At 38.9% G+C, this 27,010-nt stretch overlaps 1 protein-coding gene across 4 annotated transcripts in view; it reads left to right on the forward strand.

Annotated features, from left to right (window-relative positions):
* Positions 1 to 27,010, forward strand: part of LOC119781377 (IQ motif and SEC7 domain-containing protein 1-like) — a 153,271-nt gene that overhangs the window by 47,116 nt on the left and 79,145 nt on the right. For 3 of the 4 annotated variants that reach the window (XM_038281802.1, XM_038281796.1, XM_038281804.1), the window contains exon 3: positions 1,655 to 1,762. The exons of the other annotated variant lie outside the window; for it this stretch is intronic. In XM_038281802.1, coding sequence (XP_038137730.1) covers positions 1,655 to 1,762 — 108 coding nt within the window. The remainder of the gene's footprint in view (positions 1 to 1,654; positions 1,763 to 27,010) is intronic. 4 annotated transcript variants of the gene reach the window in all.

Below are 27,010 nucleotides of genomic sequence, written 5' to 3' on the forward strand. Positions count from 1 at the left end.
AAGAGAACTGGAGATGCACACTTGCAGCTTCTTTTTCAAGATGACTTATTGCAGTAAAAGCCTTTGAACAGCAGTTTTCTGCTGCTGAAGGGGCGTTCCTGTAATGGTGCTTTGTTTGGACCAAATGGCACTTAGTTCACAAAGATATCTAACCTTAAAAAGTCCTTTGATGTAGTGACAGGATAGCTGAGCTGATATTTATCTGCAGGGACAGGAGGTGAGAAGTACTGTGTTTCAACACTGCTGTGGAGCTGTCTTGCACCCAAAGCCAGGGTAGACCTCAGGGATCACAGAAAACATGCTGTCCTCTGCCGACATACTCAACTTTGGTATCTAGGACTCCAGCCATGTCCTCTGTCTTTGTCCTTGACAAGGTTAAAAGTCCTTTTATTAAATTCAGGTCAGTTTACATTATTTATAAGATTTAGACCACCAATATTTAGACTTTGCTAATGTAGAGAACAAGAAATTATAAATCTGTAAAGTTTCTTCAGCTGTCTGATTAATAGCTGCTTGGTGTAGTTTGTAGCTCAGCCAAACAATATCATGTTCCACTCAAACACTCTGAGTGGAACATGACTTTAAGTGAAATTGATGACCTCTTACTCTATCTAGAACTCCAAAGTCGTTAAGTCAAACGTTGCTGGTGCTATCACCAAGCGGTTTTGAAACCCAGAGGAGGTGGAACTTTTCAGGCAGTCAAAGGCATTTTGATGGTCTCCCACTTCCCCTGCACCTACAGGCTCCACAGACTAGATAATTCTTTTTTATTCAGACAGCCCTTTACCTTTTCAATTTAGAATTTTAAATATTCACAAATAACACTTGCTAAATTAATAGTGTTAACAGGAAATTGCATTGGTAATTAATAAATGTATTACATACACTACTCTTGTCCCTCCCTATAACTGTTTTTATGTTCCTGTATTTGTATTTTTGTATTTTTATTCTCTGTAAAGTGACCTTGGTTGTCCAGAAAGGCGCTGTTAAATAAAATGTATTATTATTATTATTAATATAGATGATCTACTGAGGTTTTAATTTCAACTTTGGAATTCCTTAATCTGATATTGGGCCAAGCCTAGTTCTAAAGTAATTGGGCTGCAGCTCTGTTGTTAGTGTTTGATGGCTGCTGGCCTGATACTTTAAAAACAGTATTTAAAAAAAAAAAAGAGAAAAAAAAAAGGTTGCTTTACTTCTTAAAACCTTTGTTAATAATACTTGCCTGTTTTCTTACCTTTTTGGGACTAGATGATATGCATATACATATATTTAGCAACTTTGACAATTCAGTCCAGTCTGCTCTGAGAGGTGGAAAGATTTTTCACAGAGGGAGATTAGAGGAAGCTGCAGAAATATACATGTAGAAAAACAACATTTTTGATATTGCGCCACAGTAAATGGAATACTAGCTAGTAGTACATGGTGAAAAGAAAGAGCCGGTCACAGCCACAGTTTAAAGGTTGATTGTAGTCATACTTGAAAACATTTCTTTACTTATATACCTTATAGTTTTAGATGCCATTCTCTAAGGGGAAAATCAATGCTTTATTTCCAAGTGGTTGTTTTACACCATAATTATTACCCCCCTCACATCTGCTGTCACCTGTTTACAGGTTTGTGTGGTGCTGTGACTCTGTTTGTCCTTCCGTAGGAGGCATGCATCACTGCCGGTTGAAGCCACACAAAATCCCGGGAGATTAGGATCCGAAGGTTGCAGAAGGGTCATCCCCTGTCGCAAGTGGAAGTCTGCCTCCTTTGGGTACAGTAAGATATTATTACATGGTGTTGTTGAAGATCTAAATATGTAGTGTGTCGCCGATTAAGAGCAACATATATGTCAAATTCAACCTCCAGCAGCTTTGTCTTCCTCCTGTCACTTTCAAAAGATTGCCAGCTGAAATCAATGCCCTGTTATGGTTAGCCTTCCTTTATTAGATTGAACCTGACAGTTTGACAGCTGCAGACTTTGCTGTGGCCTAATGTTTGAGGCTTTGCAGCTGTTCTCCAGTCATCAGCATTTTATGAATGCATTTTGAGAGCCTATGTTTTGTCGTCCTGGTGAGTACACTCATCTTTTGTGACCAAGTGCACTATAGGAGGAGATCATTAGGTTCAGCCTTAATGAAATATGATCTAGTCTTAAATAAGCTTTCAGTGCCACTCAGCTATTAGCCTTCTCTAAGCTCAGACCTTCAGAAAGCTTCTTAGCAAACAAGGAGAAAAAGAGAGCAGTCTATCAAATCAGTGGGACTGACTAGTGGAAGCTTCAAAAGACTTGTGAGAGTTTCAGAACTGCCTCCTAGTGCTTTGTGCTTCATCATTAAAAAGAAATATGCTCTTAATCCGTAGCCCTTTTAGCTTATGTGCAGCACAAACATAAATCGCTGTGCATGCTGTTAAAAAATATTCTATAAAAAAAAAAAAAAAGTCAGATGATTTAGATTTGTAGGCCGGTTTTAGACTCGTTTATATTGCAAAAAGGTTGCTGATTAATTCTCTCCTTTATCTGCTCTGCTGGGCTAAACTTGATTGGTGCTCAGTGAGTAATTTTTAAATACAGCTGAAGGCTAATGGGTTAAATGGATTATGATGACTGTAAGCAGTAAGAAGCTTTGTTTACTGTACAGCAGGCCAATCCTGATAGAATTACAATCAGCTGATTGCTAAGTAATAATAGCTGAATGCTGGGTACCTCCATGAAACCTCCTTTTTTATACTTGTTTAGATTTATTTTATGAGATTGGCATGTTATTTGGAGCTAATAATTGTTGGCACCTAGATTTTCTGATCTGAAGAGTCGGAGAGCCCTTCATACCTGGTCAAAATTTATGATTTAGTAACTTAAGAGCATTTGATCATCTAATTTTAGATTTTCACTTTGTCTTGGCTTTGGTTCTGGCTTAATTTGGTGCTTTCAAACTGAACATGAACGACTTTAAGGGAGCAATTGATTTACATCTTATCCCTTTGAAGAGGCGTTCAGGAGTAAAGGGATGCAAATTTTCAGCGATGCACACTGTGAGTACAGCAAAGTCAGAGCGTAAAAAAAACCCTGCAATGGACGCGAAACGCTTTAATTGGAGTTGGATATTACAAGCTTTTCTGTCAACTTGTGTTGTGTCAACCAATCAGGGACTGGATTATGGTTTGTGGTAGGTGAAGGACAGGGAAGAAAAAAGCTTTCTGTAAAATTTGAAGACAGGTTGTGCTACTATGAGGTGGAGGTAGAGCGCATGATCCACATACCGGCTGTCAGACTTTCGAATCCCGTTCCTACTGACCTTTGCCTAATGTCTCTCCCCTCTCTTCTAACCCTCAACATTTTAATTGTAGCTCCAGATCTGGTCCCAGCCAGCCATGGCCTCTGTGCCTGGCTCTGATTCATTCTCTGCCATGCCTCGTGCCTCTCGTTGTCCTCCCTTAACTCCAGACTAGGCCCTGGCTGCCCGCCACCTCTGCCCCTGTCTGAGCTCCAGAGCACCTCCTCACAGCTGTAGGTCCTGGACACCGCGAACTGGAAGCTTCTATGGCAGACACAGGGACACTCACTCCAGCTCTCGTTTGGCTTTTCAAATTAAATTTTTATTCACAACTCGCTCAGTGAAATCTAGGTCCGCTATGTTGAGTCAAAAATGGCAAACTGCGATATAAGCTCTTCTCTTCTGACTTAAAAACACTGTCAGGCACAGGTATTGCTGGTGAAATGTCAAGCGGGCAACAGCAGATGAAAAACTATCTGGAATCATATTCGGTGTGAGCAAATCATCTGGAGCTCTATAAAGAACACAGGTTGCTGGCCTTTTACATTAATTTGTTTTCTCCCCTTAACAGTTCTGTCCACATGTTGCTGTTTCCTGTTGGTAACTCGGCTCATGATTAAGCTACGAACCTCATCTTAGTATGACAGCGTTGGCAAAAAGCTTGCAGTAGATCCTCCTTTTTCTTTTCCATTGTCACTGTAGCTAAGTTAGAGTCTGTAAAGCCTGCTGTTTCCTGTCTTGCTATGAGGTATGAGGAAATTAAGGGGATATTTTGAAACAAAGTCTTGTCAGATCAATGGAGCTTTTGTGTTTGGCTGAATGAGCTCATGTTCTCAATAATAGTGTGCAGCGGTGTCAGGAATTTATTTGATGTCACCATATTATTGTATTTTGCTACAGTATGGGTTTAACATAGTTAATAGGCTAGTAAGTCTACAACTTGGTTTTATTGTTTTATAAAAGGGGTTTCTGAATTGACACATATAGTAAAAATGCTTATTTTTCTTCTGCCAACATTGTTTGCAACCAGTTTTTTTAAGAGCTAGTTTAACTTGTTTTTTGTGATATGATATAATTTATCATTCTGTTTATAACCTATTTTCTTGTGGTTTCAGTTAGTAGTATGGTGACAAAACTTAAAAATTTAGTTTCATTTCCACTTCACACATATTCAATACTCAGTACAAAATGCAATGGTTAGTGTTTTGGATGCTGTGTTGTGGTGCTTTGCTTCCTCTGCAGTTGTCTTGACACATCGAGCCGATCAGGTTACATTATACAGACAATAAGATGCAACAGCCAAAACAGTCTCTCTGCCACTGTGAATGGCAAGGTTAGGTTAAAAATTCCTCTGTGGACCAAGATTAATCAAATGGACAAAGCGGCATTGAGAGTCTTAAAGGAGTTTTACAAGCCATGCAAGTATAAACTAGCCGATAATTTTAAATGTAAGCAGTGCTAAATTCTGCTGACTGGGGCTTTGTCTAATATAAAAAAAAAAAAAAAAAAAAAAAAGCAGACAGTGGTGTCGGATGTAGGAGTTAACCCTGAAATCGAAGGATTGACGGTTCAAGCCCCGGCTCTGACTTTCAGTGTCGTTGTGTCCTTGGGCAAGACACTTCACCTGCATTGTCTACTGATGATGGTCAGAGGGCCCGGTGGCGCCACTGTATGGCAGCCTCGCTTTTGTCAGTGAGCCCTAGGGCAGCTGTGGCTACAGTGTAGCTTGCCACTATAAGTGTGTGAGTGTGTGCGTGAATGGGTGAATGACTGAATGTAGTGTAATGTGCTTTGGTCAAGTCTCCTGACTTGAAAAAGCGCTATATAAGTACAGGCCATTTACCATTTACCAAAAGATTTATGACTGTTCAGTTATGTCAAGATTGATCATTGGAACGTTTTTGATTGGGACACCAGTCCAGTGCCCTCGCGTCTGCTACACTTCTCTAGTGCTACACATATAACTGATATGTAGCCGTGAAATGTTTTCTGAAACACATTCTGTAGAGGCTGTTTATTCATCCATTTCCCTGGAAATCTTTTTTTAAAAGCCCATGTCCGATTTTTGAAGGGTTTTCCTTCCGGTTTCTGTACAGCAACCCTGACGTGTTTGGGTTGAGGAATTCTCGGGTTAGAAAAGGTCATTTGTGCCAATCTTTCAGTTGTTAACACATATTCTGTTTCAAGCATCTGTAACACTGTACAGCTCTTATTGTTCATCTGTTTACTGTGTGAGAATGAATGTAAGTGGGCAGCTGGCAGAATGCCTTAGAGAACATAAACACGCTGGACTGGGCTGAGGGAAAGTTTAAAAAATTGACTGCTGCATGACACTGTTTGAGGGCAAATATTGAGGCTTCCATTATGTCTCCATGTCTTTTGTCATGAATTATTTTTGAGGGATGATTTCCTTCGGTAGTGGAAGTTTGCTCTCCCTAACGTGACAAAGGTCAGGCACCAGATTCAAACACAGGATGTTTCATTGATGTGGTATGCAATGTTGACCATGGAGTATCTGGAAAACAGCATTTTCTGCATTGTGTTTGAAGAGAAATGAGAAAAGATATCGTGTAATCATTCCCCACTGAAGCTCTGTGGCTGTGACTTCTGATGAGTGACTGATTTTTGCAACTGTGTTTTTGTGGCACTGATGTGAAATGAGTGGGTGAAATATTAATTACTTTGCCACTTCTGATGTGCGGTGCCATGCCCGGCAGCACGCTCATTGCTTCCCCTAGTTTAGATGTATGTGTGTTGCATAATATAACATGTTGAGTAAAAACTTTAATTATCCAAAGCATTTGCGAAGCTAAATTATTCATTACTGTTTGTTGTTTTGAAAAATGGCAGTCTGACCTGATTTGAGCTCTAACCCAGTTATTTACAGTAACTTACAAAGACATTTAAACCCTGTTAGCCTTTTTATATTTTGCACATTAAAACAAAACCAATTGCAATTCTGTATACAACATGTGTGATAGATTGTCACAACCTGATGCATGGTTTTCAAAATGCGCAAATACAATTTTAAAACTAAATCATCATTGAGTATTATTCCAAACTCACCATCGTCATGTTGAAACATGGTGTTGGCAGCACAGTGCTTGAGCGAAACTTTTCTTTCCCAGGTACAGGGAGGCTGGTTGGAAGTGATGTAAAGACGGGTAGAGCTAGAGTAAGCACCTGGTAATCGTGGGAAGTAACATGTTGAAGGCTGTAAAAGACTTAAAGGTATTGTGGAGAATCTTTGTGAATTTTTTAAAAGACCCACCCTCTCCACTTTAGAAAAAAAATGCACATGCACAACCCTGTACCCACTCCTGAAAGGGAACGCCTATTAAACGTGTGAGAGAGCTTACAGCAGACCATTTCTCCTCATGCACGCTCTGTTTAAAAGTTGCTGTTTGCATCGCCAATACAAGCTTACTTTCCAAACGAAGATTTGCAATTTTTCCACAATGTCAGACTCACCACCGGTAAGTGAAAATGGGGAGGAGCACATAGGACGCCCTTACGTAAACATATCACCAGAATGATGGACAATTAGGAGGGCTGCATATTTTGATGATCCACCCTTAAAAAAGAACATCCTCCACTATACCTTTAAGACTGAAGCACAAGTTGGCGTTTCATCAAGACAGCCCTAAACATAAAACAAGGGCTCCAATATAATGCTATAGATAAAAGTGTTTGCCTAACTTTTAATGTGTAAAAAGTGTTGAAACACTTTCATTTTACTTGCATTCTAACAATGATGCAAAACTTACCTTAGCCAATCACAGAAACTCCTAAAGTTGTAACATGAGAACATGTTGAGAAGGTAAAGGGTTATGACTATTTTTGCAAAGCACTGTAAGGTTGTGGCGTTATGTATCTCTGTTTAATGGCTCCACGATTTTCTTTCGCCTGCATGCACTGAGCTTGAGAAGATATTGGAAATTAATATGTGAATCCTGACGTTACAGCTGTGCCACTCACAAAGACGTGCCTAAAGCGAGAGTTGTAGCAATCTCTGGAGACGAGCAGTCAGATTCAAAGCCAGCAGAGCGAATGCTTTACTGTAAAAAAAAGTCCAGCAAAAACAAGGATATGCTTGAATTAGGACTTGTGTTTTATTCTTCTCCTTACATTCTCTCTTGTTTGCACTCCTTGTCTCTTACCCTGCTGCTTTTCTTTTTCCGTTCATCTGCTCTTCTCTGCTTTCAACAATTACATGCATAAGAAGCATTTGATCTGCTTCTGTCAAACCCCTCACGGCCTCTCTAAAAGCTTGGATGTGATGAATACTTTCCTGCCTCTAAACATATATTAAACAGTACAATGCATTGATGATGATTCTGCCTTTAAATCTGGTGATGGTACCAGAAGAGGTAGCAGGGAGAAATTAGGTCAATGAAACAGCCAATAAGGAAAGAGTTTGAACTGATATTTAAAAAAAAATTAAATTATTTAAATTTTTTCACTTTAAAGGAAAGCAAGTCCTCATATTACAGCTACCACTAATCATGAACCCCTTCTTGTTGGAGTTAGGTATCGACAAAAAAGGAAGTCATGAGGAAAAAAACAACAATGTTCAGTTGTACTAAGAAGAACAGAGGTTAGTTTACTGTGAAAATAAGTATGACCATTATTAGGAGACATATTCCTGATTATTAAAATGTTCTCTCTTTGAGAGAACATTTTAATAAAAATAAAAAATCTAGAAATAAGTTAAAATTTCCTAAATGAAGTGTATTTACCCTTAATTTGAGTAGGTAAATTATATTGATTGCCAATGGAATGAGTATTCTTACTCTTAAAATAAGATAATCAAATAAAATGCACTTGAAATAAGACAATGCAATTTTGTTTTCTTATTTTAAATGTAAATTGTCTTGTTCCATTTGCAAAATGTCTCTTTTTGGGAGATGCTACCTGCCATCAAATAGACACTTTGCACAAACGGCATTGGCTCATTTGGGAAAGATAGGTTTATATAGATGTATCTTTTACTGTCATAACATGTTCTCAAACCTAAAGAAGTCCAGTCTTCCATTTAAGAACAACAAATAAACTATGGTTTATTCTTTGGATTTCTTTTTCAAAGCAAAATAGTAAAAATGTTATTTTTGAATTAATTAGATATTAACATTTTATATTCTTTAGCTATATAAATGCAAGACAAAATGTACCAATTTTGTCATGATTGCAAAGTTTTTCCCAAAGATGATTAGTGCAATGGTTGCAGGTTTTAGTGTGGCGACGGTGATTTTAACAACAGACATTAATTTGTTTGCTAATGACTTTAGTAGAGGTTTGTTTGCCTGTAATTAAAAAACAAACAAACATAGGATTGGCAAAAAATTTAAATAAACTTACGATTAAGATAATAAAAAAGGGTTATATTAAATAGTTAGGTAAAGTAACAGGCAGTTGTCGCTGCTGATCAGTTCTTTGCAGATCATTGCATTTAGACAAATGATGAATGTCATTGTAGCACGAAGCACCCGTAGGATTTTAAGTATAAAAATAATATTTGTATGCTCATCTTCTCCAGCACACAATGTCTCCAACAATCTCTTGTAAAACTAAGACCCTGGAAAAGTGAAATTACACATTAAAAATGTAATGAGATCTGTGTTGGGCTCTCAAAGGCCTGGGGTTAAAAGAAAAAGGAAAAGAGGTCATGGTGCTAATTTACTAGAACTTGTAAAATCCATGAAATGATTTGATATATTTCATCTTTTGTTACTTTTACTGTTTCCAAACAGTAAGATGAAGTGAAGCATGTCTTTAAGTGCATGTTTCACCTAACCCCCATTCCACCTAATGTAATATTGGGTACAGTCAAATGAAACGTGCACCATCACGCCCCTGCTAAGGTAGGATTTCTGATCTTGCCCCAATGTGTTACATTACCTGATATATGTTAGGATAGCTTATCCAAGACATGCTCTATCGAGGTGTTGAATGTCCTTTCACTCTCGCTTTTATGTGCATTTATCATAAGCTTATCCATTCAGAAACTAACTGTTAACCTTAGCCTGCAGGTCACGGAAGGCGATGGAACATTTAAAAAATAATAATCGAAAGCCAGTAAATATGAAATAAATGAAAGAAAAGAAGTGATTATTTTAATGGAAACGTTAACTGTTATATGCTGGATACTTGGCTTCCTGAGAATACATGGATCTTAAGATAAACCTACCTGACAACCTTCTAATCTGTCACTAACCTGACTGTAAATATTTGTTTGCCTTTCACTTTTTTTTTCTCATCATATACTGTTTGAAAGGGAATTGCAGGCATTTTTTCCCTGGCTGCAGCTGTTGTTATAAAAATGTTTGGTTATTTCTTTCCTCTTGGCATCATTACCCTGTGGCTGCTTAGTGCTCTTTGGCATTGAAAAGGTGAAAGCAGGAGCTGTGTTTGTTAGATTGAGACAGTGAAACTGAAGTGGCCAGAAAAAGAGTAAAAGCTAGACAAATATGTCAGCGCTTTGCTTTTCACCATGGTGTTTATTTAAAGAAAAAAGGACTTGTGTATCACACACTAAATCTTCTGGAAACAAAAAAAGAACTGATCAATCAAGAAGGAAACAACCTTCCTGTCCAAGGCACTTCTATTTCATCCTTAATTCCAAGACGGGAAAAAAAAAGTTCTAACTGATTGGGCTATTGCCTGTGAAGTAGCTTCTGCATTCATTGCCTGCAGCTGCCTTCTAGTTTAGTCCTGTGCAGTTAAGACCTCCCTGCCTCTTTGCACCCATCAAGTCCAGCTCAAGGCTGAATGAAGGCTTTTAAAAACCCAAGATGCTCGCTGTGCCTCTCCTTTTCTCTGACTTTGCTCTTCTCCTTTGATTCCTCTCTTTGTCTCTTTACTTCATATTTTTATCATCCTCCTCTCAGTCAAAAAACTTGGCAGATTTGCGTTCTACCAATTTCTCTGACTGTTGGACTTTAATTCTCTTTTTTCAATTACAAATTAAATTAAATTTATAGATGCTTAACGTATGTGTAATTGGGGAGTGGCAGCCTAGTTGTTAGGGCATAGGGCTTTGAATCCTGAGGTTGTGAGTTCGATCCCCCACTTCCACAGACTACCACTCTGGGTCCCTGAGCAAGACCCTTAACCCCCACACTGCTCCCCGGGTGCCGCACAATGGCAGCTCACTGCTCCCCAAGGGGATGGGTTAAATGCAGAGAAGTAATTTCCCTCTGGGATTATTAAAGTACAGAAAATAAAAAAATAATAATAATAATAATCAAATAATGTATGAACGTATACACTTTCTTCCCATGAAGTTGTGTTTTAATAATAATAAGGAAATGATCAGGAGCAAAGAATTTGGTGGTTTAATAATAACAGGAACCAATGATATCCATCTACACTCACAAGAGATGAGCTTCAACAAGCGGAAGCAACTTGCAGAGTAAATCAAACAAATTTTGAAGCTATGAATTACTCACAAGAGAAGGAATACTTTAAAGTGGAATAAGGCACTCAGCAATAATTATAACTTATTGGAAAACAAAGAATCACCAGAAGTTTATTGGGATCAACAACTGAAAGGAAGGGACTTTATAGCCTAAATCTTTGTGACCATATCTCGGTCTTCTCTCCAAGATATCGGGGTGCTAATTTTTTTTGCGTCCAGAAAAGTCACTACATCATCTATTTAATATAGCTGCAACTCGTTGCTGTATTCAAAAGCAAACATGAGAGAATGAGAAGAATCAGAAAACAAGCAGGACAACATTGTCCAAGGCAGTTATGTAGATGTTGTTGTCTTTATGACACACTTACAGAAAAAACAATGAGTTCTAGACTCATTGTTCTTTCTGAACTATGGGTTCCTACTTTGTCTATTTGACTTGATAAAAACTTATATTTTTCAAACAAGCTGTTCAGTCTGTTTAATGCAGATTTGGGTTCAAATAAATGTTGTGCTCATGCACCTAAATGAAAAAATATTACTAGTTATTGTGGATCACTGTTAAAGGTTACCTTGATGAGTCTAATGGGTTAGAACAGGGTCATTTTCTTTAGTAACATTAACATTTTGATAATCATTTTCATTAGTTTCATTTTGGTCTTATTTGTCTTGGTCTTATTTGGTCTCCCACAAAGTCTTGGTCTTGGTATTTTCTGAGCTTGGGTTTTTCTGGGTCTTAAGTTAAGAAGGCTTTAGTGCATCACTGTTAGTTGAGGTATTTAATATCCAAGTAGAAAAAAAATGAAGTTAGGACCTACTCTGTGACTCATCAACTATACTAGCATCAGGCTGCTTCCACAGCAGATCAGAGTTTAATATCCTCATGGAGCTCTAAATCATTGCTGTTTCAGCTGTCAAGCAATGCGTCTCTGTGGGGTCTCTCAGCCTACTTGGCAGTTTCATCTGTAGATCTCCCCTAGGATGGAAGGAGTTCTTACTAGTTGGATTACACTTGCCAGGCCTCAATGATGTGCTATGAGGGGGAAAAAATCTTTTTAAAATGACTTCATACAAAATCAACAAAATATCGACAAAATATGTCACTAATGGCACATGGAACATTCATACATACACAACTTACTTGAGACCCTTTCCTAGTTCTAGAAGAGATCTTTCTTAACAATTGATCATAGCACTTTGATCTCACATCGGAGAAATTTACCTCTGCATTTAACCCATCCCCTTGGTGAGCAGTGGGCTGCCATTGTGGGGCGCCCGGGGAGAAATCTGGGGTTAAGGGTCTTGCTCGGAGACCCAAAGTGGCAGTCTGTGGAAGTAGGTTTCAGACTCTCAAGCTCTGGATTCCAAGCTCTATGCTCTAACCACTAGGCCGCCACTGTGCCATAGACTGCCACTCTGCCATTATGCATTTTACTATTATGTATGGAGTCCAGTCCACCAGTTCAGCAGTAACGTTCACTTCCAAGGTGGACTTATCAGTTGAGTCGATGTACTAATCAGACATAGATATGGGAACACCATATAGACATGCAGTCATGAAGGTTTAAAGCCTTTTTATATATAAGACAATTAATAAAAAAATGCAAATGCAATGCTTTCATTTTTACTCCAATTATTCATGAGCTAAGCTCAAAGACCTAAGACATCTTCTGTGAACACAAAAGGATTATTTCTCTCAAATATTGTGCACAAATGTGTCTAAATCTGTCATTGAGATCTTTTGTTTTGCCAAGATAAACTATGCCCTCTATGCCTCAGAGGTGTGGCATTCCAAGATGCCTTAGGCAGGTGCCAATAAAATGTCACTAAAAAATTTTGTTTTATCACACAGCTCAATACCAAAGATTGTGCAAGTTTTTAAGGAGACAGCAATCGGCATGCTGACTGCAGGATTGTCCAGAGCCTTGGCCTGTGAATTGATTTGTAATTTATTTTCAGTAAGCTGTACCAAAAGGCATCTAAAAACATGGCAGTACATCCAATATGTCTCTAAACTGCAGGCCACATGTAACTACACCTGCCCAGTACCTTCGCATTCTGAATCTTCACTTCCAGGATAATCTTAAGCCAGCTATGTGAACAGCTGCTGCACCAAAGAATTTGGATTTATAAACTATTTTGGCAGAAACTTTAAGGAAGAATTTCAGGTTACCTGTATGCATATTCCTCATCTTGGTCTCCACTGAGCGGACTTGGTGGACAGTTAATTTAGAAATAGTTAGATGCTGACGCTTACACCAGAAGGAGATTTTACTAGAACTTTTATGCTCAATCTGTTATTGTGATTTTGAACTGAGGTGATAAGCGTACACTGCTCGTCTTGCACTGCATGAAAAGTGGGATTTTCGTCAATATGCGGCACTGTAGATTGTCGTGGAACTTCAGGTTAGCGGCAGTTTACGGCAATTTGCAGGCTTCGTCGCAAACTCCCGTAAATTGTCAGAAATTGACGTGGAATTTCTTAGGCAGTGTTCCCCCCATGCCTCCCCCCCATGGAATTCTAGGGGAGGCTTTAACATGTAAATGAACATGCTGTGAGCTATACAAATGCAAACCAGGGTTGCAGGGGGGGTTTTACCCCAAGTGACATCTTTCTGAGGAAGAAAATCTCTTACACAAAGAGATCAGGCTTAGTATAGCCTCTCACATTTTAGCTTGAATTGATTTATTTAATTAAAGTATAGAGACCAAAACAGATCTTTAGCCGACAGAGCAATACATTTAGAGCAGTAATTATTTTTAAAAAAATTTGCATTTAAGATAAAAAATAAAATGTTGTCTGTCAATATGCTCAATTCACAATTACTTAGGTGGAAAAGTTTCAAGAAATGAGTCTGAGATGATTCACTTTATAACATGGCGCATTATCCTGTTGGAAGTAGCCATCAGAAGATTGGTACACTGTGGTCATAAGGTCCGGCCAGGTCAAGATCCGCAATTGCAATTGCACCAAACAGGAAAAAGAACATCGACAAATTCCGGTTCGTCAAATTAAAATATAGCAGCAACAGATCGGTGACTAGAAATTATAGCACAATTCTTATATATATATATATATAAAAAAAAAAAATAACACCGTTTATTTAAATGATTGGATCCAAACTATTGGTTATTCACCAACAAGGAAGCAGATTTCTCATCTCCATCAAAATATTTATTTTATACCGAGGGACTTAAACTTTAATGAAATCCATTCAAAAGAAACTTCTTATTACAGGAATGAAAAGCGATGCTGAGTTTGGAAGTAGTGAACAAGTTCATTAAAAAAAAAAGCAGTTTTGAATTATCCTTATCCCCGTTACAAAAATCTACAAAAATATATATATATATATTTGGGCAGAAACTGAACATATGCTGGATGATGGTGGGATTTTTTTAATATGTCATATTAAATTAAGCGCTCACAGGGTTCATACAGGAATGAGTGACTCTAATTTAATGCTATTTAAATGCTATTAGAAATGATTTTAATACCATCAACAAGAATCATGTACACAAGTTATTAGTGTACATGAAATATGAAGGAGCTGTAAGCAGAGTTCCATGACTCCTGTATGTATGTAAACACACACACACACACACACACACACACACACATATACATATATATATATCCTCTAGCTTTTTCTCCGCCTGGAGCGATATAATATATCTGACGAAATTGTTTTTATAAGCATTTTTTATTAAAGAATTATAAATACTTCGATAAACATATTTAAATAATTTTAGTGCCAATTAAGGCCTTGATTTAAAAAAAAAAAAAAAAAGAATGATTTTTTAATTATTTTTATTGATCCGCGGAAACTCTGGTTCATCTCGCGCATGCTCTGTACGATCTCCAAGAAACTTAGAGCGGCGGGGTCTGGATCCACAGTGGAGGATGCTGCTTTGCTTTGTGCAGGCGGTCTGGAGCGTCTGGATTTCGGGGTAAAACTCCTCTTGGACGCGATGGCGACTCTGCATCGAACAAGACGAACTCAAAGAAGAGATGCTAGCGGTAAATATATGTTCGATTACTGCCTGCTAAGCTAAAAGCAGCCTAGCCTAAGCTACCGGCTAATAGCAGCCTAGCTATTAGCCTATCTAGCCTAGCCTTGCAAGAACAAGCTTTATTAAAGTGTATTTTTTGTGATTACAGGAAGCAGTATGCCGTCTTAACAACTCGGAGACTAATTGCAGGCGCTATGAACCGGAGCAAGGGTAAGATTTAAAGAATATGCTTTCATTCTGCGGTAAAAGGTAATGGATACGGATAGATACCGATCATAGCTTTTACATTTTGTTTTCACAGACTACTGTCGCCTCACAATGAGGCGGTGACCTCCTATTTGCTCGGAGCCATAATCAGCAAGTCCAGATTTACACGATGTTGATAAAGACGACATTGTGTGTAAGTGACTTGTTTTAATGTTTTCTCCTTCCTTGTTACTGTGACTTGCGTTTGATTTTTTATTTATACCACTCTCATTTGTTTTCCAGCTGCCTGTAAGACGTATTTTCAGACGGCACGCAGGAGCTTCAGATATAGGCTGCCAGCCAACACGCTGCGTGCGGAGGCTATCTGCTCGGAGTCGGGCCAGAAGAAAGAGGGTAAGACTTTATTTGGTGACTATTTTTCAGGTGCATTAATAGATGTGTTGTGTCCATACGCAGTGCGCTGATTCATTGTTTTTTTTTTTTTCAGCTGCTGAAAGCGAGGCAGAGTGTGCTAACAGATGAGGAAGTGGAACTCTGGAAGTCCGCCGTCGTCAGCAGTGTCTCTGGATGGATTGTACGGTCGCCGCCATTTCGTAGGCCGGATCTCACTGAACTATGTGTTAAGCTGCAGTCCCGGTTAGAAGCGATGCCGAAGTACAGGGCCACGCACAGTAGGCGTCTGCACATCGGACCTGCCTCGGAGGGAATGCTGCCAGTTACCTCCAACCCCGAGGAAGCAAACGGACCCTTCACGGACTTTTAATTTTTAGAAACGCATGTGTTTGGATACGCGTTGTATATAGTTGTGTGTGTTTCAATAAAGCTCTTTCTTTGCATAAACAGCTTGCTGCAAATGTTCATTTCCTGTATAAATTCATTCATGTCCTTGATGGTAGCCTAATAATTGTGTAGTAGTGTAGGATAACATAAATACACAGCATATGAATGAATAAATATATGAATGAATAAATATATGAATGAATAAATATATGAATATATATATATATATATATATGAATGAATAAATATATATATATATATATATGAATAAATATATATATATATATGAATAAATATATATATGTAAATATATATATATGCCAACCAATCACGAGCGACTTTACTTGTTTAAAAAGAAGTGGTTCCGTCCAATACTCAGTAAGAAAATTAAAGCCTGGCGTGGCCACGTGTGGTTTTGCTGCCAATCACGAGCGATTTCATTTGTTTGAGAATAGTGGTTTCAGCCAATACTGAGAAGGTTATTCAAGCCAGACCTGGCCAGCCGCGCGGGTTTGCTGTATTCATATGCTAATTAGGGCCATTAGTACAGCTGATCGCTCTCCACATACGTCACGGTACGTTTTCGACAATTTGTGGCACGACAAACGCGGACAAGCACGGGTTGCAAATTGTCGGAAACTGACGAAAATCAGGCAGATCTGCGGGAGTTTACGGGGGTTTACGGGGACGAAAATCTCACTTTTCATGCAGTGTTGGACTCTGTGCATGAGACTGCACCATCATCGACTGTTAGATTATGTCTTTTCTCCCCCTTAGCAGCTTCAATGTATAGAGATATTTCCCAGGTCCACGGAATTTCCACATTTGTTGACGCATTAAGTTAATAGTTGTTAATTGATGATCCACTTTGATAATTATGATCATTAAAGCCTGATGGTGCTAAACCTATTTTCTATGAAGGACTTTTGATTATAATATTAAATGATTAGTTATGATTTGTAATTATGATTATCATATTATACATATTGATAATTTTATAAGAAAAATTGCACAACACCCAGCATCTTTACTGGACATGTCATCCACTGAGCATGTCCATGATATACGACAGTTTCTGCAATATCCAGCAATTTCACACAGTCAAAATCAATAATCCACTGGCCACAATCAACAACCTGATCAGCTCAAGGAGATTTAAAAGGAGATGTGTTAACCTGGATAAGGCAGATTGTGGTCATAGATGGTGGTTCAGGTACCACTGGATCTTTAGATACCTTACACCCTCTCTATGCTTTAAAACTTTTTTGAGTGATATTTCGTTGCAGCAAGTTTAAGGCACATGTGCAGTAATCGTGCTGTCTGGTGGGTGGATTGTCGACAGAGGAGGAGGAGTACTCCTCTACAGTTTTAGAACGATTTGTATACATAGAAGTAGACTTGAGTATTTGGATTCACCTCATGAAAGCATATGTACTTATAACTATATCATTAATGACATTGTTTCTACATGTATTTATCACATTAATCCATAATATATTATACTTTCTTTCAGTAAAACCAGTTTGACCTATTAATTTATAAATATTCTACTATACTATCGATTTCTTTTCAAAGCTTTCTGAAGTTCTGATGGAATATACACTCACCCAGAGGTCAGAGGAGAATGGCCAGACTGGTTGGAGCTGATAGAAGGGCAACAGTGACTCAAATAACCACCCGTTACAACCAAGGTGGGCAGAAGAGCATCTCTGAATGCACAGTACGTCGAACTTTGAGGCAGATGCGCTACAGCAGCAGAAGACCACACCGGGTGCCACTCCTTTCAGCTAAGAACAGGAAACTGAGGCTACAATTTGCACAAGCTCATCGAAATTGGATAATAGAAGATTGGAAAAACGTTGCCTGGTCTGATGAGTCTCGATTTCTGCTGCGACATTCAGATGGTAGGGTCAGAATTTGGCGTCTACAACATGAAAGCATGGATCCATCCTGCATTGTATCAACGGTTCAGGCTGGTGGTGGTGGTGTCATGGTGTGGGGAATATTTTCTTGGCACTCTTTGGGCCCCTTGGTACCAATTGAGTATCGTTGCAACACCACAGCCTACCTGAGTATTGTTGCTGACCATGTCCATTCCTTTATGACCACAATGTACCCAACTTCTGATGGCTACTTTCAGCAGGATAATGCGCCATGTCATAAAGCTGGAATCATCTCAGACTGGTTTCTTGAACATGACAATGAGTTCATTGTACTCAAATGGCCTCCACAGTCACCAGATCTCAATTCAATAGAGCATCTTTGGGATGTGGTGGAACGGGAGATTCGCATCATGGATGTGCAGCCGACAAATCTGTGGCAACTGTGTGATGCCATCATGTCAATATGGACCAAACTCCCTGAGGAATGCTTCCAGCACCTTGTTGAATCTATGACACGAAGAATTGAGGCAGTTCTGAAGGCAAAAGGGGGTCCAACCCGTTACTAGCATGTAATAAAGTGGCCTGTGAGTGTAGTACGATTATTGACTAGTTTAAAAAGTTTTTGCCCAATCAATAGAAGCATATTCTACAGTAGATGCTGCTGGACACTTGGATAAACTGTGCAGTAACAGATAGCTTTGTTGTAGTGTCAGACTGCACCTGGCATGCAGAAAAGTTTGTTTTCACTAAATCTCTAACTCCAAGGCTTTTTAGAATCACCTGCAAAACACAGTTCTTCCATCTCTTGGGAGCTCACTAGTTTGGTGCTTATTATTATTTAGTTTACATCTCCTGATTGGTTGGCAATCACTCAAATGAGCCCCATAAATAATGGATACAAATGATGTTCTTTACTACAGTGAATGTCCCTTTCAGGATGGTCCCTGTGATTATCTATGGGCCCTTTAAATAATAGCACTGCAGAATCTGAGCCTATTGATTTAGAATCAGAGTTGCTGCCTCGCCCGCTGAAGCAGCTGCCCTGTTATTTGCTGACTGCTGGAGGCGGTAGGGCAACCCATAAGACTGTGTCATGGAGCTGAACATGGTGGAAAACAACATGCTTTGGAAGTGAAGATGTCTTCTCTTGTGTAGGTTCATGAACCCTGCATTGTGGCTGTAATTATGTCTCTGTTACCACAGCATTTACCCTTTGTGAGGCATGACAATAACCAAAGTCATTTTGAGACAGCTTAACAACACAATAAACATTTATTGTGTGTGGCAGCAAAAGAGAGTTTGGTGAATAAATGCACAGTTATTGTGTGGATGAAATACTGCAGCAAAGAAAGTGGCTTCTGCTTCTGCCGTACGTAACATTCTACCAGCTGTAGGAAATCCTTCTTTAATGGCCCTTTTATTTACTGCTGTTTGTATTGTAAAAGTTTGATGCCACCAGATGGGAAATCTCAACTGCAGGATTATTTAATAGGCCTATAAAACCAAAGGCCCACTTCCGTAAAGAGTCTGAGCTCTTGGGAAAGCTGTCTTTGAAGTCTCCAGCCCTGTTTCGTCATCACATTCCCCAACAGTTAATTACAGCCTGTTTTGCACTTGGAGGCTGGATCCAAGGAAATTCATCCTTCAAATCCATGAGTGCAAGTTTTTTTTTTTTTTTTTGCTTATGATAACATTTGTGGACCAAGAACCAGACAGAGGATGTTCTTACAGTGTGCTTTTTGGTTCACTTTGTCTTGCTTATGATCCCATCACCATAATGTCCCTGTTGAGATGTGAAAACATTCACTTATTTGTGCTGTTTGTATATATGCACTACTTTGTATCAAGGCAGCAACTCCATGGTAAGAGGATTTTGTATTTTGATTGATTAAAAGAAAGCAGAAATCATCTATCATTGCACTTTTAGGTGCATCCTTTTCTCTTTTTTTCTCATTTTTTTTCTTTCTTTTATAGTGTCATGTCTGGCAGTGTGGCAATAAGAATGGTTGTCTTAATGCCAGAAATAGCCCAACAGATTTCACTCTCACAAGTGGAGCATTATCACTTTCAACATAGTACTCTGCTTGATTTATATATGTAAATTGTTTTATTAGGATTTATGTAGGGAATACTTAATGCTATTTGCAAACTACATTGAAAAAGTAGAGGAGGAGAGAGAAATGAGGAGCAAAAAAATAAAGGGAGAAAAGGTGAAAGAAAGAGGAGACAAAAGAGAGGATTGGCAAAACTTCATCAGTTTGCTTCATCACCTGCAAAGAGAGATGTAAAAAGAACACCGCAACCACCTGACATAGAACTACAAATACAATACAGCAACGGCTTGATATATATACAGTATTAATCAATACGATTGTATAAAGTCATAGCTGAAGATACAAATTGGTGAATATGTAAATAACGGGATCTAAGCATCTGTAGGTATTTGTGAAAGTCCTTTTCAAGTCATTCCCAGCTTTGGCTCCAGTCTGCAAACAGGGGATGAAAATATGTCAGTCAAATGCTTTTAGGAATACAACCTTTTATTTCCACTTGATTATTTACTGTATTTCCACTTGATAACATATTGTATGTGAAGCCAGGAAAAGGGATTACTGAAGGTGAAATAAGAAAAGTATTAATGCATTTTATGCTTATGTAAACCAGCTCTCTACAGACTTTTTTGTTTTTCATCATATTTTTTCAGTAACAGTATTTCTGTCTCTGTGTAATAGTACAGAACCTTAAAAATGTAAAATTACAAGTGAAAAATTTTTTGAAAAGACTTATCAAAATCATTTTACATCACAAAATTACTATTTTAATGTGTTTTTTTATTTTTTTTTTTACAGTTTCTCAATTTTTTTGATTCAATTAAATGCTGAGTGAGATTAGTTGAAATTATCTTGTTTCATATGTCTCCATAACTGAAAAAAATTGTCACCCAGCATGTTTTCTATTCAGACTGTATCTCAGTTCGTTCTGTTTCGTCTGCTTTAAAGGCTGTCGGTATGAAAGTACATGATTACCTTCAGTCATAATAACCAATTTGTACTTTTACACAGTGTCATGATTTCAATGAGCACATAGCCTGCTATTTGCATGTGCCTTCAACCCCTGAATCAGATATCAGGCGGTAAGCTCTCTCTGAATTGCAATGTCATTATCAAGATAACTGCTCTTTTAAAATATTAATTTCGATATCTCTTTTAGCTGATTGGGTGGGAAAAAAAAAAAACTTTTCAATCTAAAAACTGCATGCATAATAAATCAATTTGATTATAAGAATCAGAACCAATCCGAAAGGTGAGAGTTTGTGTTTAAGTTGAGGTTGAGGACGTGTCATGAGTCTACGGTGCTTCAGCTTTACAAAAAAGTTCTCAAATATGAATGTTGTGGTTAGCCTGAAGCATTAGAGTGAACAAACCTGCAACAGATGTTTCTCACTCTATAATAACAATGTGTCAGGATTTTCTCTCCCTTACAGCCTCACTGCCACAGTATTACCCTGTGCCACTTCGGTTGGTTAATTAGATCCAGTGACAGATTAGCGATACTGCAACTCCCTCACAGCTTATCCTTTCATCAGCTCTATGCACCACTGATATTAGGCAAAAGGGCCTCAGAGCGTTTCAGATCTGTCTGCTGGTCTGATAAGGGGAACTTGCTGTTCCAAAGCGCTGTATTCCTGTTCAGATCAAACAGAAGTAAGGAGAGCATCACATAGATGAAGTAATGGAGCAGGGTGTTGCAGACTTATCTTGAGAAAATAAGATCGAAGAGCACTAATCACCAGTTTCAGCTCATTTTTCAAGTAATGGTATATACACTATATTGCCAAAAGTATTTGCTCACCTGCCTTGACTCACATATGAGCTTAAGTGACATCCCGTTCCTAATCCATAGGGTTCAATATGACGTCGGTCCACCCTTTGCAGCTAGAACAGCTTCAACTCTTCTGGGAAGGCTGTCCACAAGGTTTAGGAGTGTGTTTATGGGAATTTTTGACCATTCTTCCAGAAGCGCATTTGTGAGGTCGCACACTGATGTTGGACGAGAAGGCCTGGCTCTCAGTCTCCGCTCTAATTCATCCCAAAGGTGTTCTATCGGGTTGAGGTCAGGACTCTGTGCAGGCCAGTCAAGTTCATCCACACCAGACTCTGTCATCCATGTCTTTATGGACCTTGCTTTGTGCACTGGTGCACAGTCATGTTGGAAGAGGAAGGGGCCAGCTCCAAACTGTTCCCACAAAGTTGGGAGCATGGAATTGTCCAAAATGTCTTGGTATGCTGAAGCATTCAGAGTTCCTTTCACTGGAACTAAGGGGCCAAGCCCAGCTCCTGAAAAACAACCCCACACCATAATCCCCCCTCCACCAAACTTTACACTTGGCACAATGCAGTCAGACAAGTACCGTTCTCCTGGCAACCGCCAAACCCAGACCCGTCCATCAGATTGCCAGATGGAGAAGCGCGATTCGTCACTCCAGAGAACGCGTCTCCACTGCTCTAGAGTCCAGTGGCGGCGTGCTTTACACCACCGCATCCGACGCTTTGCATTGCACTTGGTGATGTATGGCTTGGATGCAGCTGCTCGACCATGGAAACCCATTCCATGAAGCTCTCTGCGCACTGTTCTTGAGCTAATCTGAAGGCCACATGAAGTTTGGAGGTCTGTAGTGATTGACTCTGCAGAAAGTTGGCGACCTCTTCGCACTATGCGCGTCAGCATCCGCTGACCCCGCTCCGTCAGTTTACGTGGCCTACCACTTCGTGGCTGAGTTGCTGTCGTTCCCAAACACTTCCATTTTCTTATAATACAGCTGACAGTTGACTGTGGAATATTTAGGAGCGAGGAAATTTCACGACTGGATTTGTTGCACAGGTGGCATCCTATCACAGTTCCACGCTGGAATTCACTGAGCTCCTGAGAGCGACCCATTCTTTCACAAATGTTTGTAAAAACAGTCTGCATGCCTAGGTGCTTGAATTTATACACCTGTGGCCATGGAAGTGATTGGAACACCTGATTCCAATAATTTGGATGGGTGAGCAAATACTTTTGGCAATATAGTGTATGTCCTAAAGCTTAGTTATAAGGTTTATGTGTGTGGTCTTGAATTTCATGCAGTTGATCAGTGCTATTTTTCCATTTTATGAAAAAAAGAGGCAAGTTGTGAAAACCAACATTTCATTGTGGGGTTGATGCTTGGACCCCACGAGGGGAAATTGCTGTATTGGGGCCAGGGTTAATGTTTATGTCTAAGATGTGAGGATTAGGAATTCACAGATAATGGTTAGGTTTAGGGAAAGTGTCACAGTTAGGTTGTAGAAATGGTCCCGGTCTGATCGTTCAGACGTTAGACACTTTCACCTCTTTTCCTGGTACTCTGCACCTCTTTCATTGTGTTTTAATAACATGCATATTGAAACAAGTTTGCCATTTAAACTTAACAAAAGTTATAACTAGATTAAGATAGTGGTTTTCTGATGATTCTATACAATAAGATATCAAAATAAGAACTGTTTGAATTCCTGATTCAGTTTTATAAGAAGTCATTAAAGGTCATTAAAGAATTGAGAACTGATTTCGCCTTGGAATCAAAGACTTTAGGCCTGACTGGGGATTTCCTCTCAGAGTCTTGGAACTTCCCTCTGACTTGTATTTCAAAGACTTGAGAATTGAGAATGAGCTACATAACCATCTCCACTACTTCCTGAACTTCAGCCAGATCCTTTGTTTCCTGTCTTTCATTACTGGACAAACTGATTAATGCAGGTGTGTGTGTGACCTCATTAACTATGACGAGAATGGCCAGACACACCTCCATTAATCAGTTTGTCCAGTAATGAAAGACAGGAAACAAAAGAGCTGGCTGAAGTTAAGGAAGTAGTAAACTTGGGTATATGGCTCTTGACTTGAACCTAAGATATAGTACGGTAAAAGCCTAACAGATGTAAATTCTGTGAAATACTGAAAATGAAATGAAAATATTTGTGGATTGATCTTAATGTAAAATAAGAAAATACTAACTAATTAGGGAAATTTGTTTCTACTGAATAGGTGCGGATGTCAAATTGAACTTAGTTATTTAGATTTTAATATTTTCATTAAGTCTTAAGTGTTTGACTGAGATGCTTTTTCTTAAAAAAATATTCTGATGGCAAAGGACTTGTAATTGACTTCTATTCATAGATGTGTTTATTTTGCTCTGATACATTTTTGAGAGTTATTTGGTGTTTATCCACCATTAGACGGCTGGTGAGGAAAATCAGTTTTCCTATATGTTCTGTTTAATGATCAACTGTTCCAGCATTTAAAAATAAAAATGTAGTATTCTGCTGAATTAAAGTGCCTTAAAACTAAAAATCAAGAAAGAAAATTTTTTGTAGATAAATTGTAAAGAGAAAGCTTGTTCTTTGATGTGATTTGTTTGGGGTTTTATGTCAAATTATGCATTAAGGAAAACAGAATCTCTAACTTCAGTATAATGGTATTTCTGATGGAGTAGATGGTACTAACAGTGGATTTTCTTAAACCAATATAATAATTAATACAGGTGCTGGTCATAAAATTAGAATATCATGAAAAAGTAGATTGATTTCAGTAATTCCATTTAAAAAGTGAAACTTGTATATTATATTCATACATTACATACAAACTCATATATTTCAGATGTTTATTTTGTTTAATTTTGATGATTACAAATGACAACAAATGAAAATCTCAAATTCATCATATCAGAAAATTAGAATATTACTGAAGACCAATAAAAACAAAGGATTTATAGAAATGTTGGCCAACTGAAAAGTATGAACATGAAAAGTATGAGCATGTACAGCACTCAGTATTTAGTTGGGCCTCCTTTGGCCTGTATTACTGCAGCAATGCGGCGTGGCATGGAGTCGATCAGTCTGTGGCACTGCTCAGGTGTTATGATAGCCCAGGTTGCTCTAATAGTGGCTTTTAGCTCTTCTGAATTGTTGGGTCTGGTGTATTGCATCTTCTTCTTCACAATACCCCATAGATTTTCTATGGGGTTAAGGTCAGGAGAGTTTGCTGGCCAATTAAGAACAGGGATACCATGGTCCTTCAACCAGGTACTGGTAGCTTTGGCACTGTGTGCAGGTGCCAAGTCCTGTTGGAAAATGAAATCTGCATCTCCAAAAAGTTGGTCAGCTGCAGGAAGCATGAAGTGCTCTAAAACTTCCTGGTATGTGGCTGCGTTGACCCTGGACCTCAGAAAACACAATGGACCAACACCAGCAGATGACATGGCACCCCAAACCATCACTGACTGTGGAAACTTTACACTGGACTTCAAGCAACGTGGATGAAGTGCCTCTCTTCTTTTCCTCCAGACTCTGGGACCTTGATTTCCAAAGGAAATGCAAAATTTACTTTCATCAGAGAACATGACTTTGGACCACTCACCAGCAGTCCAGTCCTGTTTCTCTTTAGACGCTTCTGACGCTGTCTGTGGTTCAAGAGTGGCTTGACACAAGGAATGCGACAGCAGAAACCCATGTCTTTCATACGTCTGTGTGTGGTGGTTCTTGAAGCACTCACTCCAGCTGCAGTCCACTCTTTGTGAATCTCCCCCACATTTTTGAATGGGTTTTGTTTCACAATCCTCTCCAGGGTGCGGTTATCTCTCTTGCTTGTACACTTTTTTCGACCACATCTTTTGCTTCCCTTCGCCTCTCTATTAATGTGCTTGGACACTGAGCTCTGTGAACAGCCAGCCTCTTTAGCGATGACCTTTTGTGTCTTGCCCTCCTTGTGCAAGGTGTCGATGGTCGTCTTTTGGACAACTGTCAAGTCAGCAGTCTTCCCCATGATTGTGTAGCCTATAGAACTATCCTGAAAGACCATTTAAAGGCTTTTGCAGGTGGTTTGAGTTAATTAGCTGATTAGAGTGTGGCACCAGGGGCCATCAATTTTGAACCTTTTCACAATATTCTAATTTTCTGATATGATGAATTTGAGATTTTCATTTGTTGTCATTTGTAATCATCAAAATTAAACAAAATAAACATCTGAAATATATGAGTTTGTATTTAATGTATGAATATAATATACAAGTTTCACTTTTTAAATGGAATTACTGAAATCAATCTACTTTTTCATGATATTCTAATTTTATGACCAGCACCTGTATGTTGTAGACAGAGACCCTTCTTTTGTGTTGCAGATATCAGTTTATCCACTGAAGTCTAAATCTTTGTGATGGCAGCAAAGAGACTCAGCTGCTGTCTGGGAGGTCACGTTCTTGTCTCTGTGTCACATTTAGACAGATAGAGACAGCTCTTTGTTTGCCCTGCCAATGAAAAGCTCGTCTGTCTTCTACTTCTGATCTTCTCAGGCTTGAGGCCAAGCCGGGAACAGAAGGAGCTTTTGCACGGCGGCCCGAGCCCTCTGCCAGAGAGGCGCAGAGAGGCCGTGCAGAGCCGTAACATGGAAAACAGCAGGGGAACTAAACCTCTCACCCCTCATGCCCAGGGCAGGGTGGAGAGGTCTCTTATCTGTGGGGGGAGGAGAGGCATTTGCACTGTTACTGGGGGAGGTTGGAAAAATATTTTTATGGAACGAAACCTTTATGGGTGTATTTAAATAAGAGGAAGTAGCTGATAACAAAACACATCAAAGCTGAAATAACGAAAGTTTCAATGGGTTGTTACCTTTTCTCTGTAATTAGTTAAGGCCCGTTTATTGTTCCACCCTAAAATGCTGAAAACAAATACACTGTGACTGTCACTCGCAATTGGCTGTTACACATAAACTCTCCCAATAAGGAGGATTTAGTTTTACAGTAGCAGTGGTTCATGGAGGCATTTGGATTGGCTCACTCAGGCAGAGTAGATCATACACTGCCATCATGTGGTTGGATAGGATGAGCTCTGCCTCACTCTTTTTCTCTATTTTGGAGATGTTTGTAGTGGGAGTTGGCCAATGCTTGGCAGATCTTAAAAAAATATATATAACCGCACTCTCTCATACTGTCAGATTTTTTGCAAGAGTTTTTGCTCCCACATAAGTGTGGACACACATCGGAGCTTAATGGGAAGAAGGACGTTTCATACCAAACATAGAGGGGAAAACACGTTGATGTTTTGTCATGACAAAGCTGTGAATCAGGCTGTTAGATGTCAAGCACAGGGTCTAATGTTTCTGATATTCAGTGATTATCTTTTTATATGTCAGGCAAAGCTACTCCCAAACGTGCTAAACTGAGCAAAGCTAAGAGTAAAAAACCCATGACATACTGTATTTTGCTTGTTCTTATAAGCTTTAAGTTGTTCTTTTTAAGGTTCCTATAATATAAACATGTAATAGTGGAAAGAAAGAGGTAGGTAAAGATGCACAGTTGTCTTTTTACTTTTCACAAATAAGAATCTGAACAGTGTATTGTTTTATTATTAGGCTCCCCTGAATCAATACTTTGTAAAATCTAT

This window comes from Cyprinodon tularosa, unplaced genomic scaffold (genome assembly GCF_016077235.1).
Source record: "Cyprinodon tularosa strain WSP-4 unplaced genomic scaffold, ASM1607723v1 ctg176, whole genome shotgun sequence".
Lineage (NCBI taxonomy): Eukaryota > Metazoa > Chordata > Actinopteri > Cyprinodontiformes > Cyprinodontidae > Cyprinodon > Cyprinodon tularosa.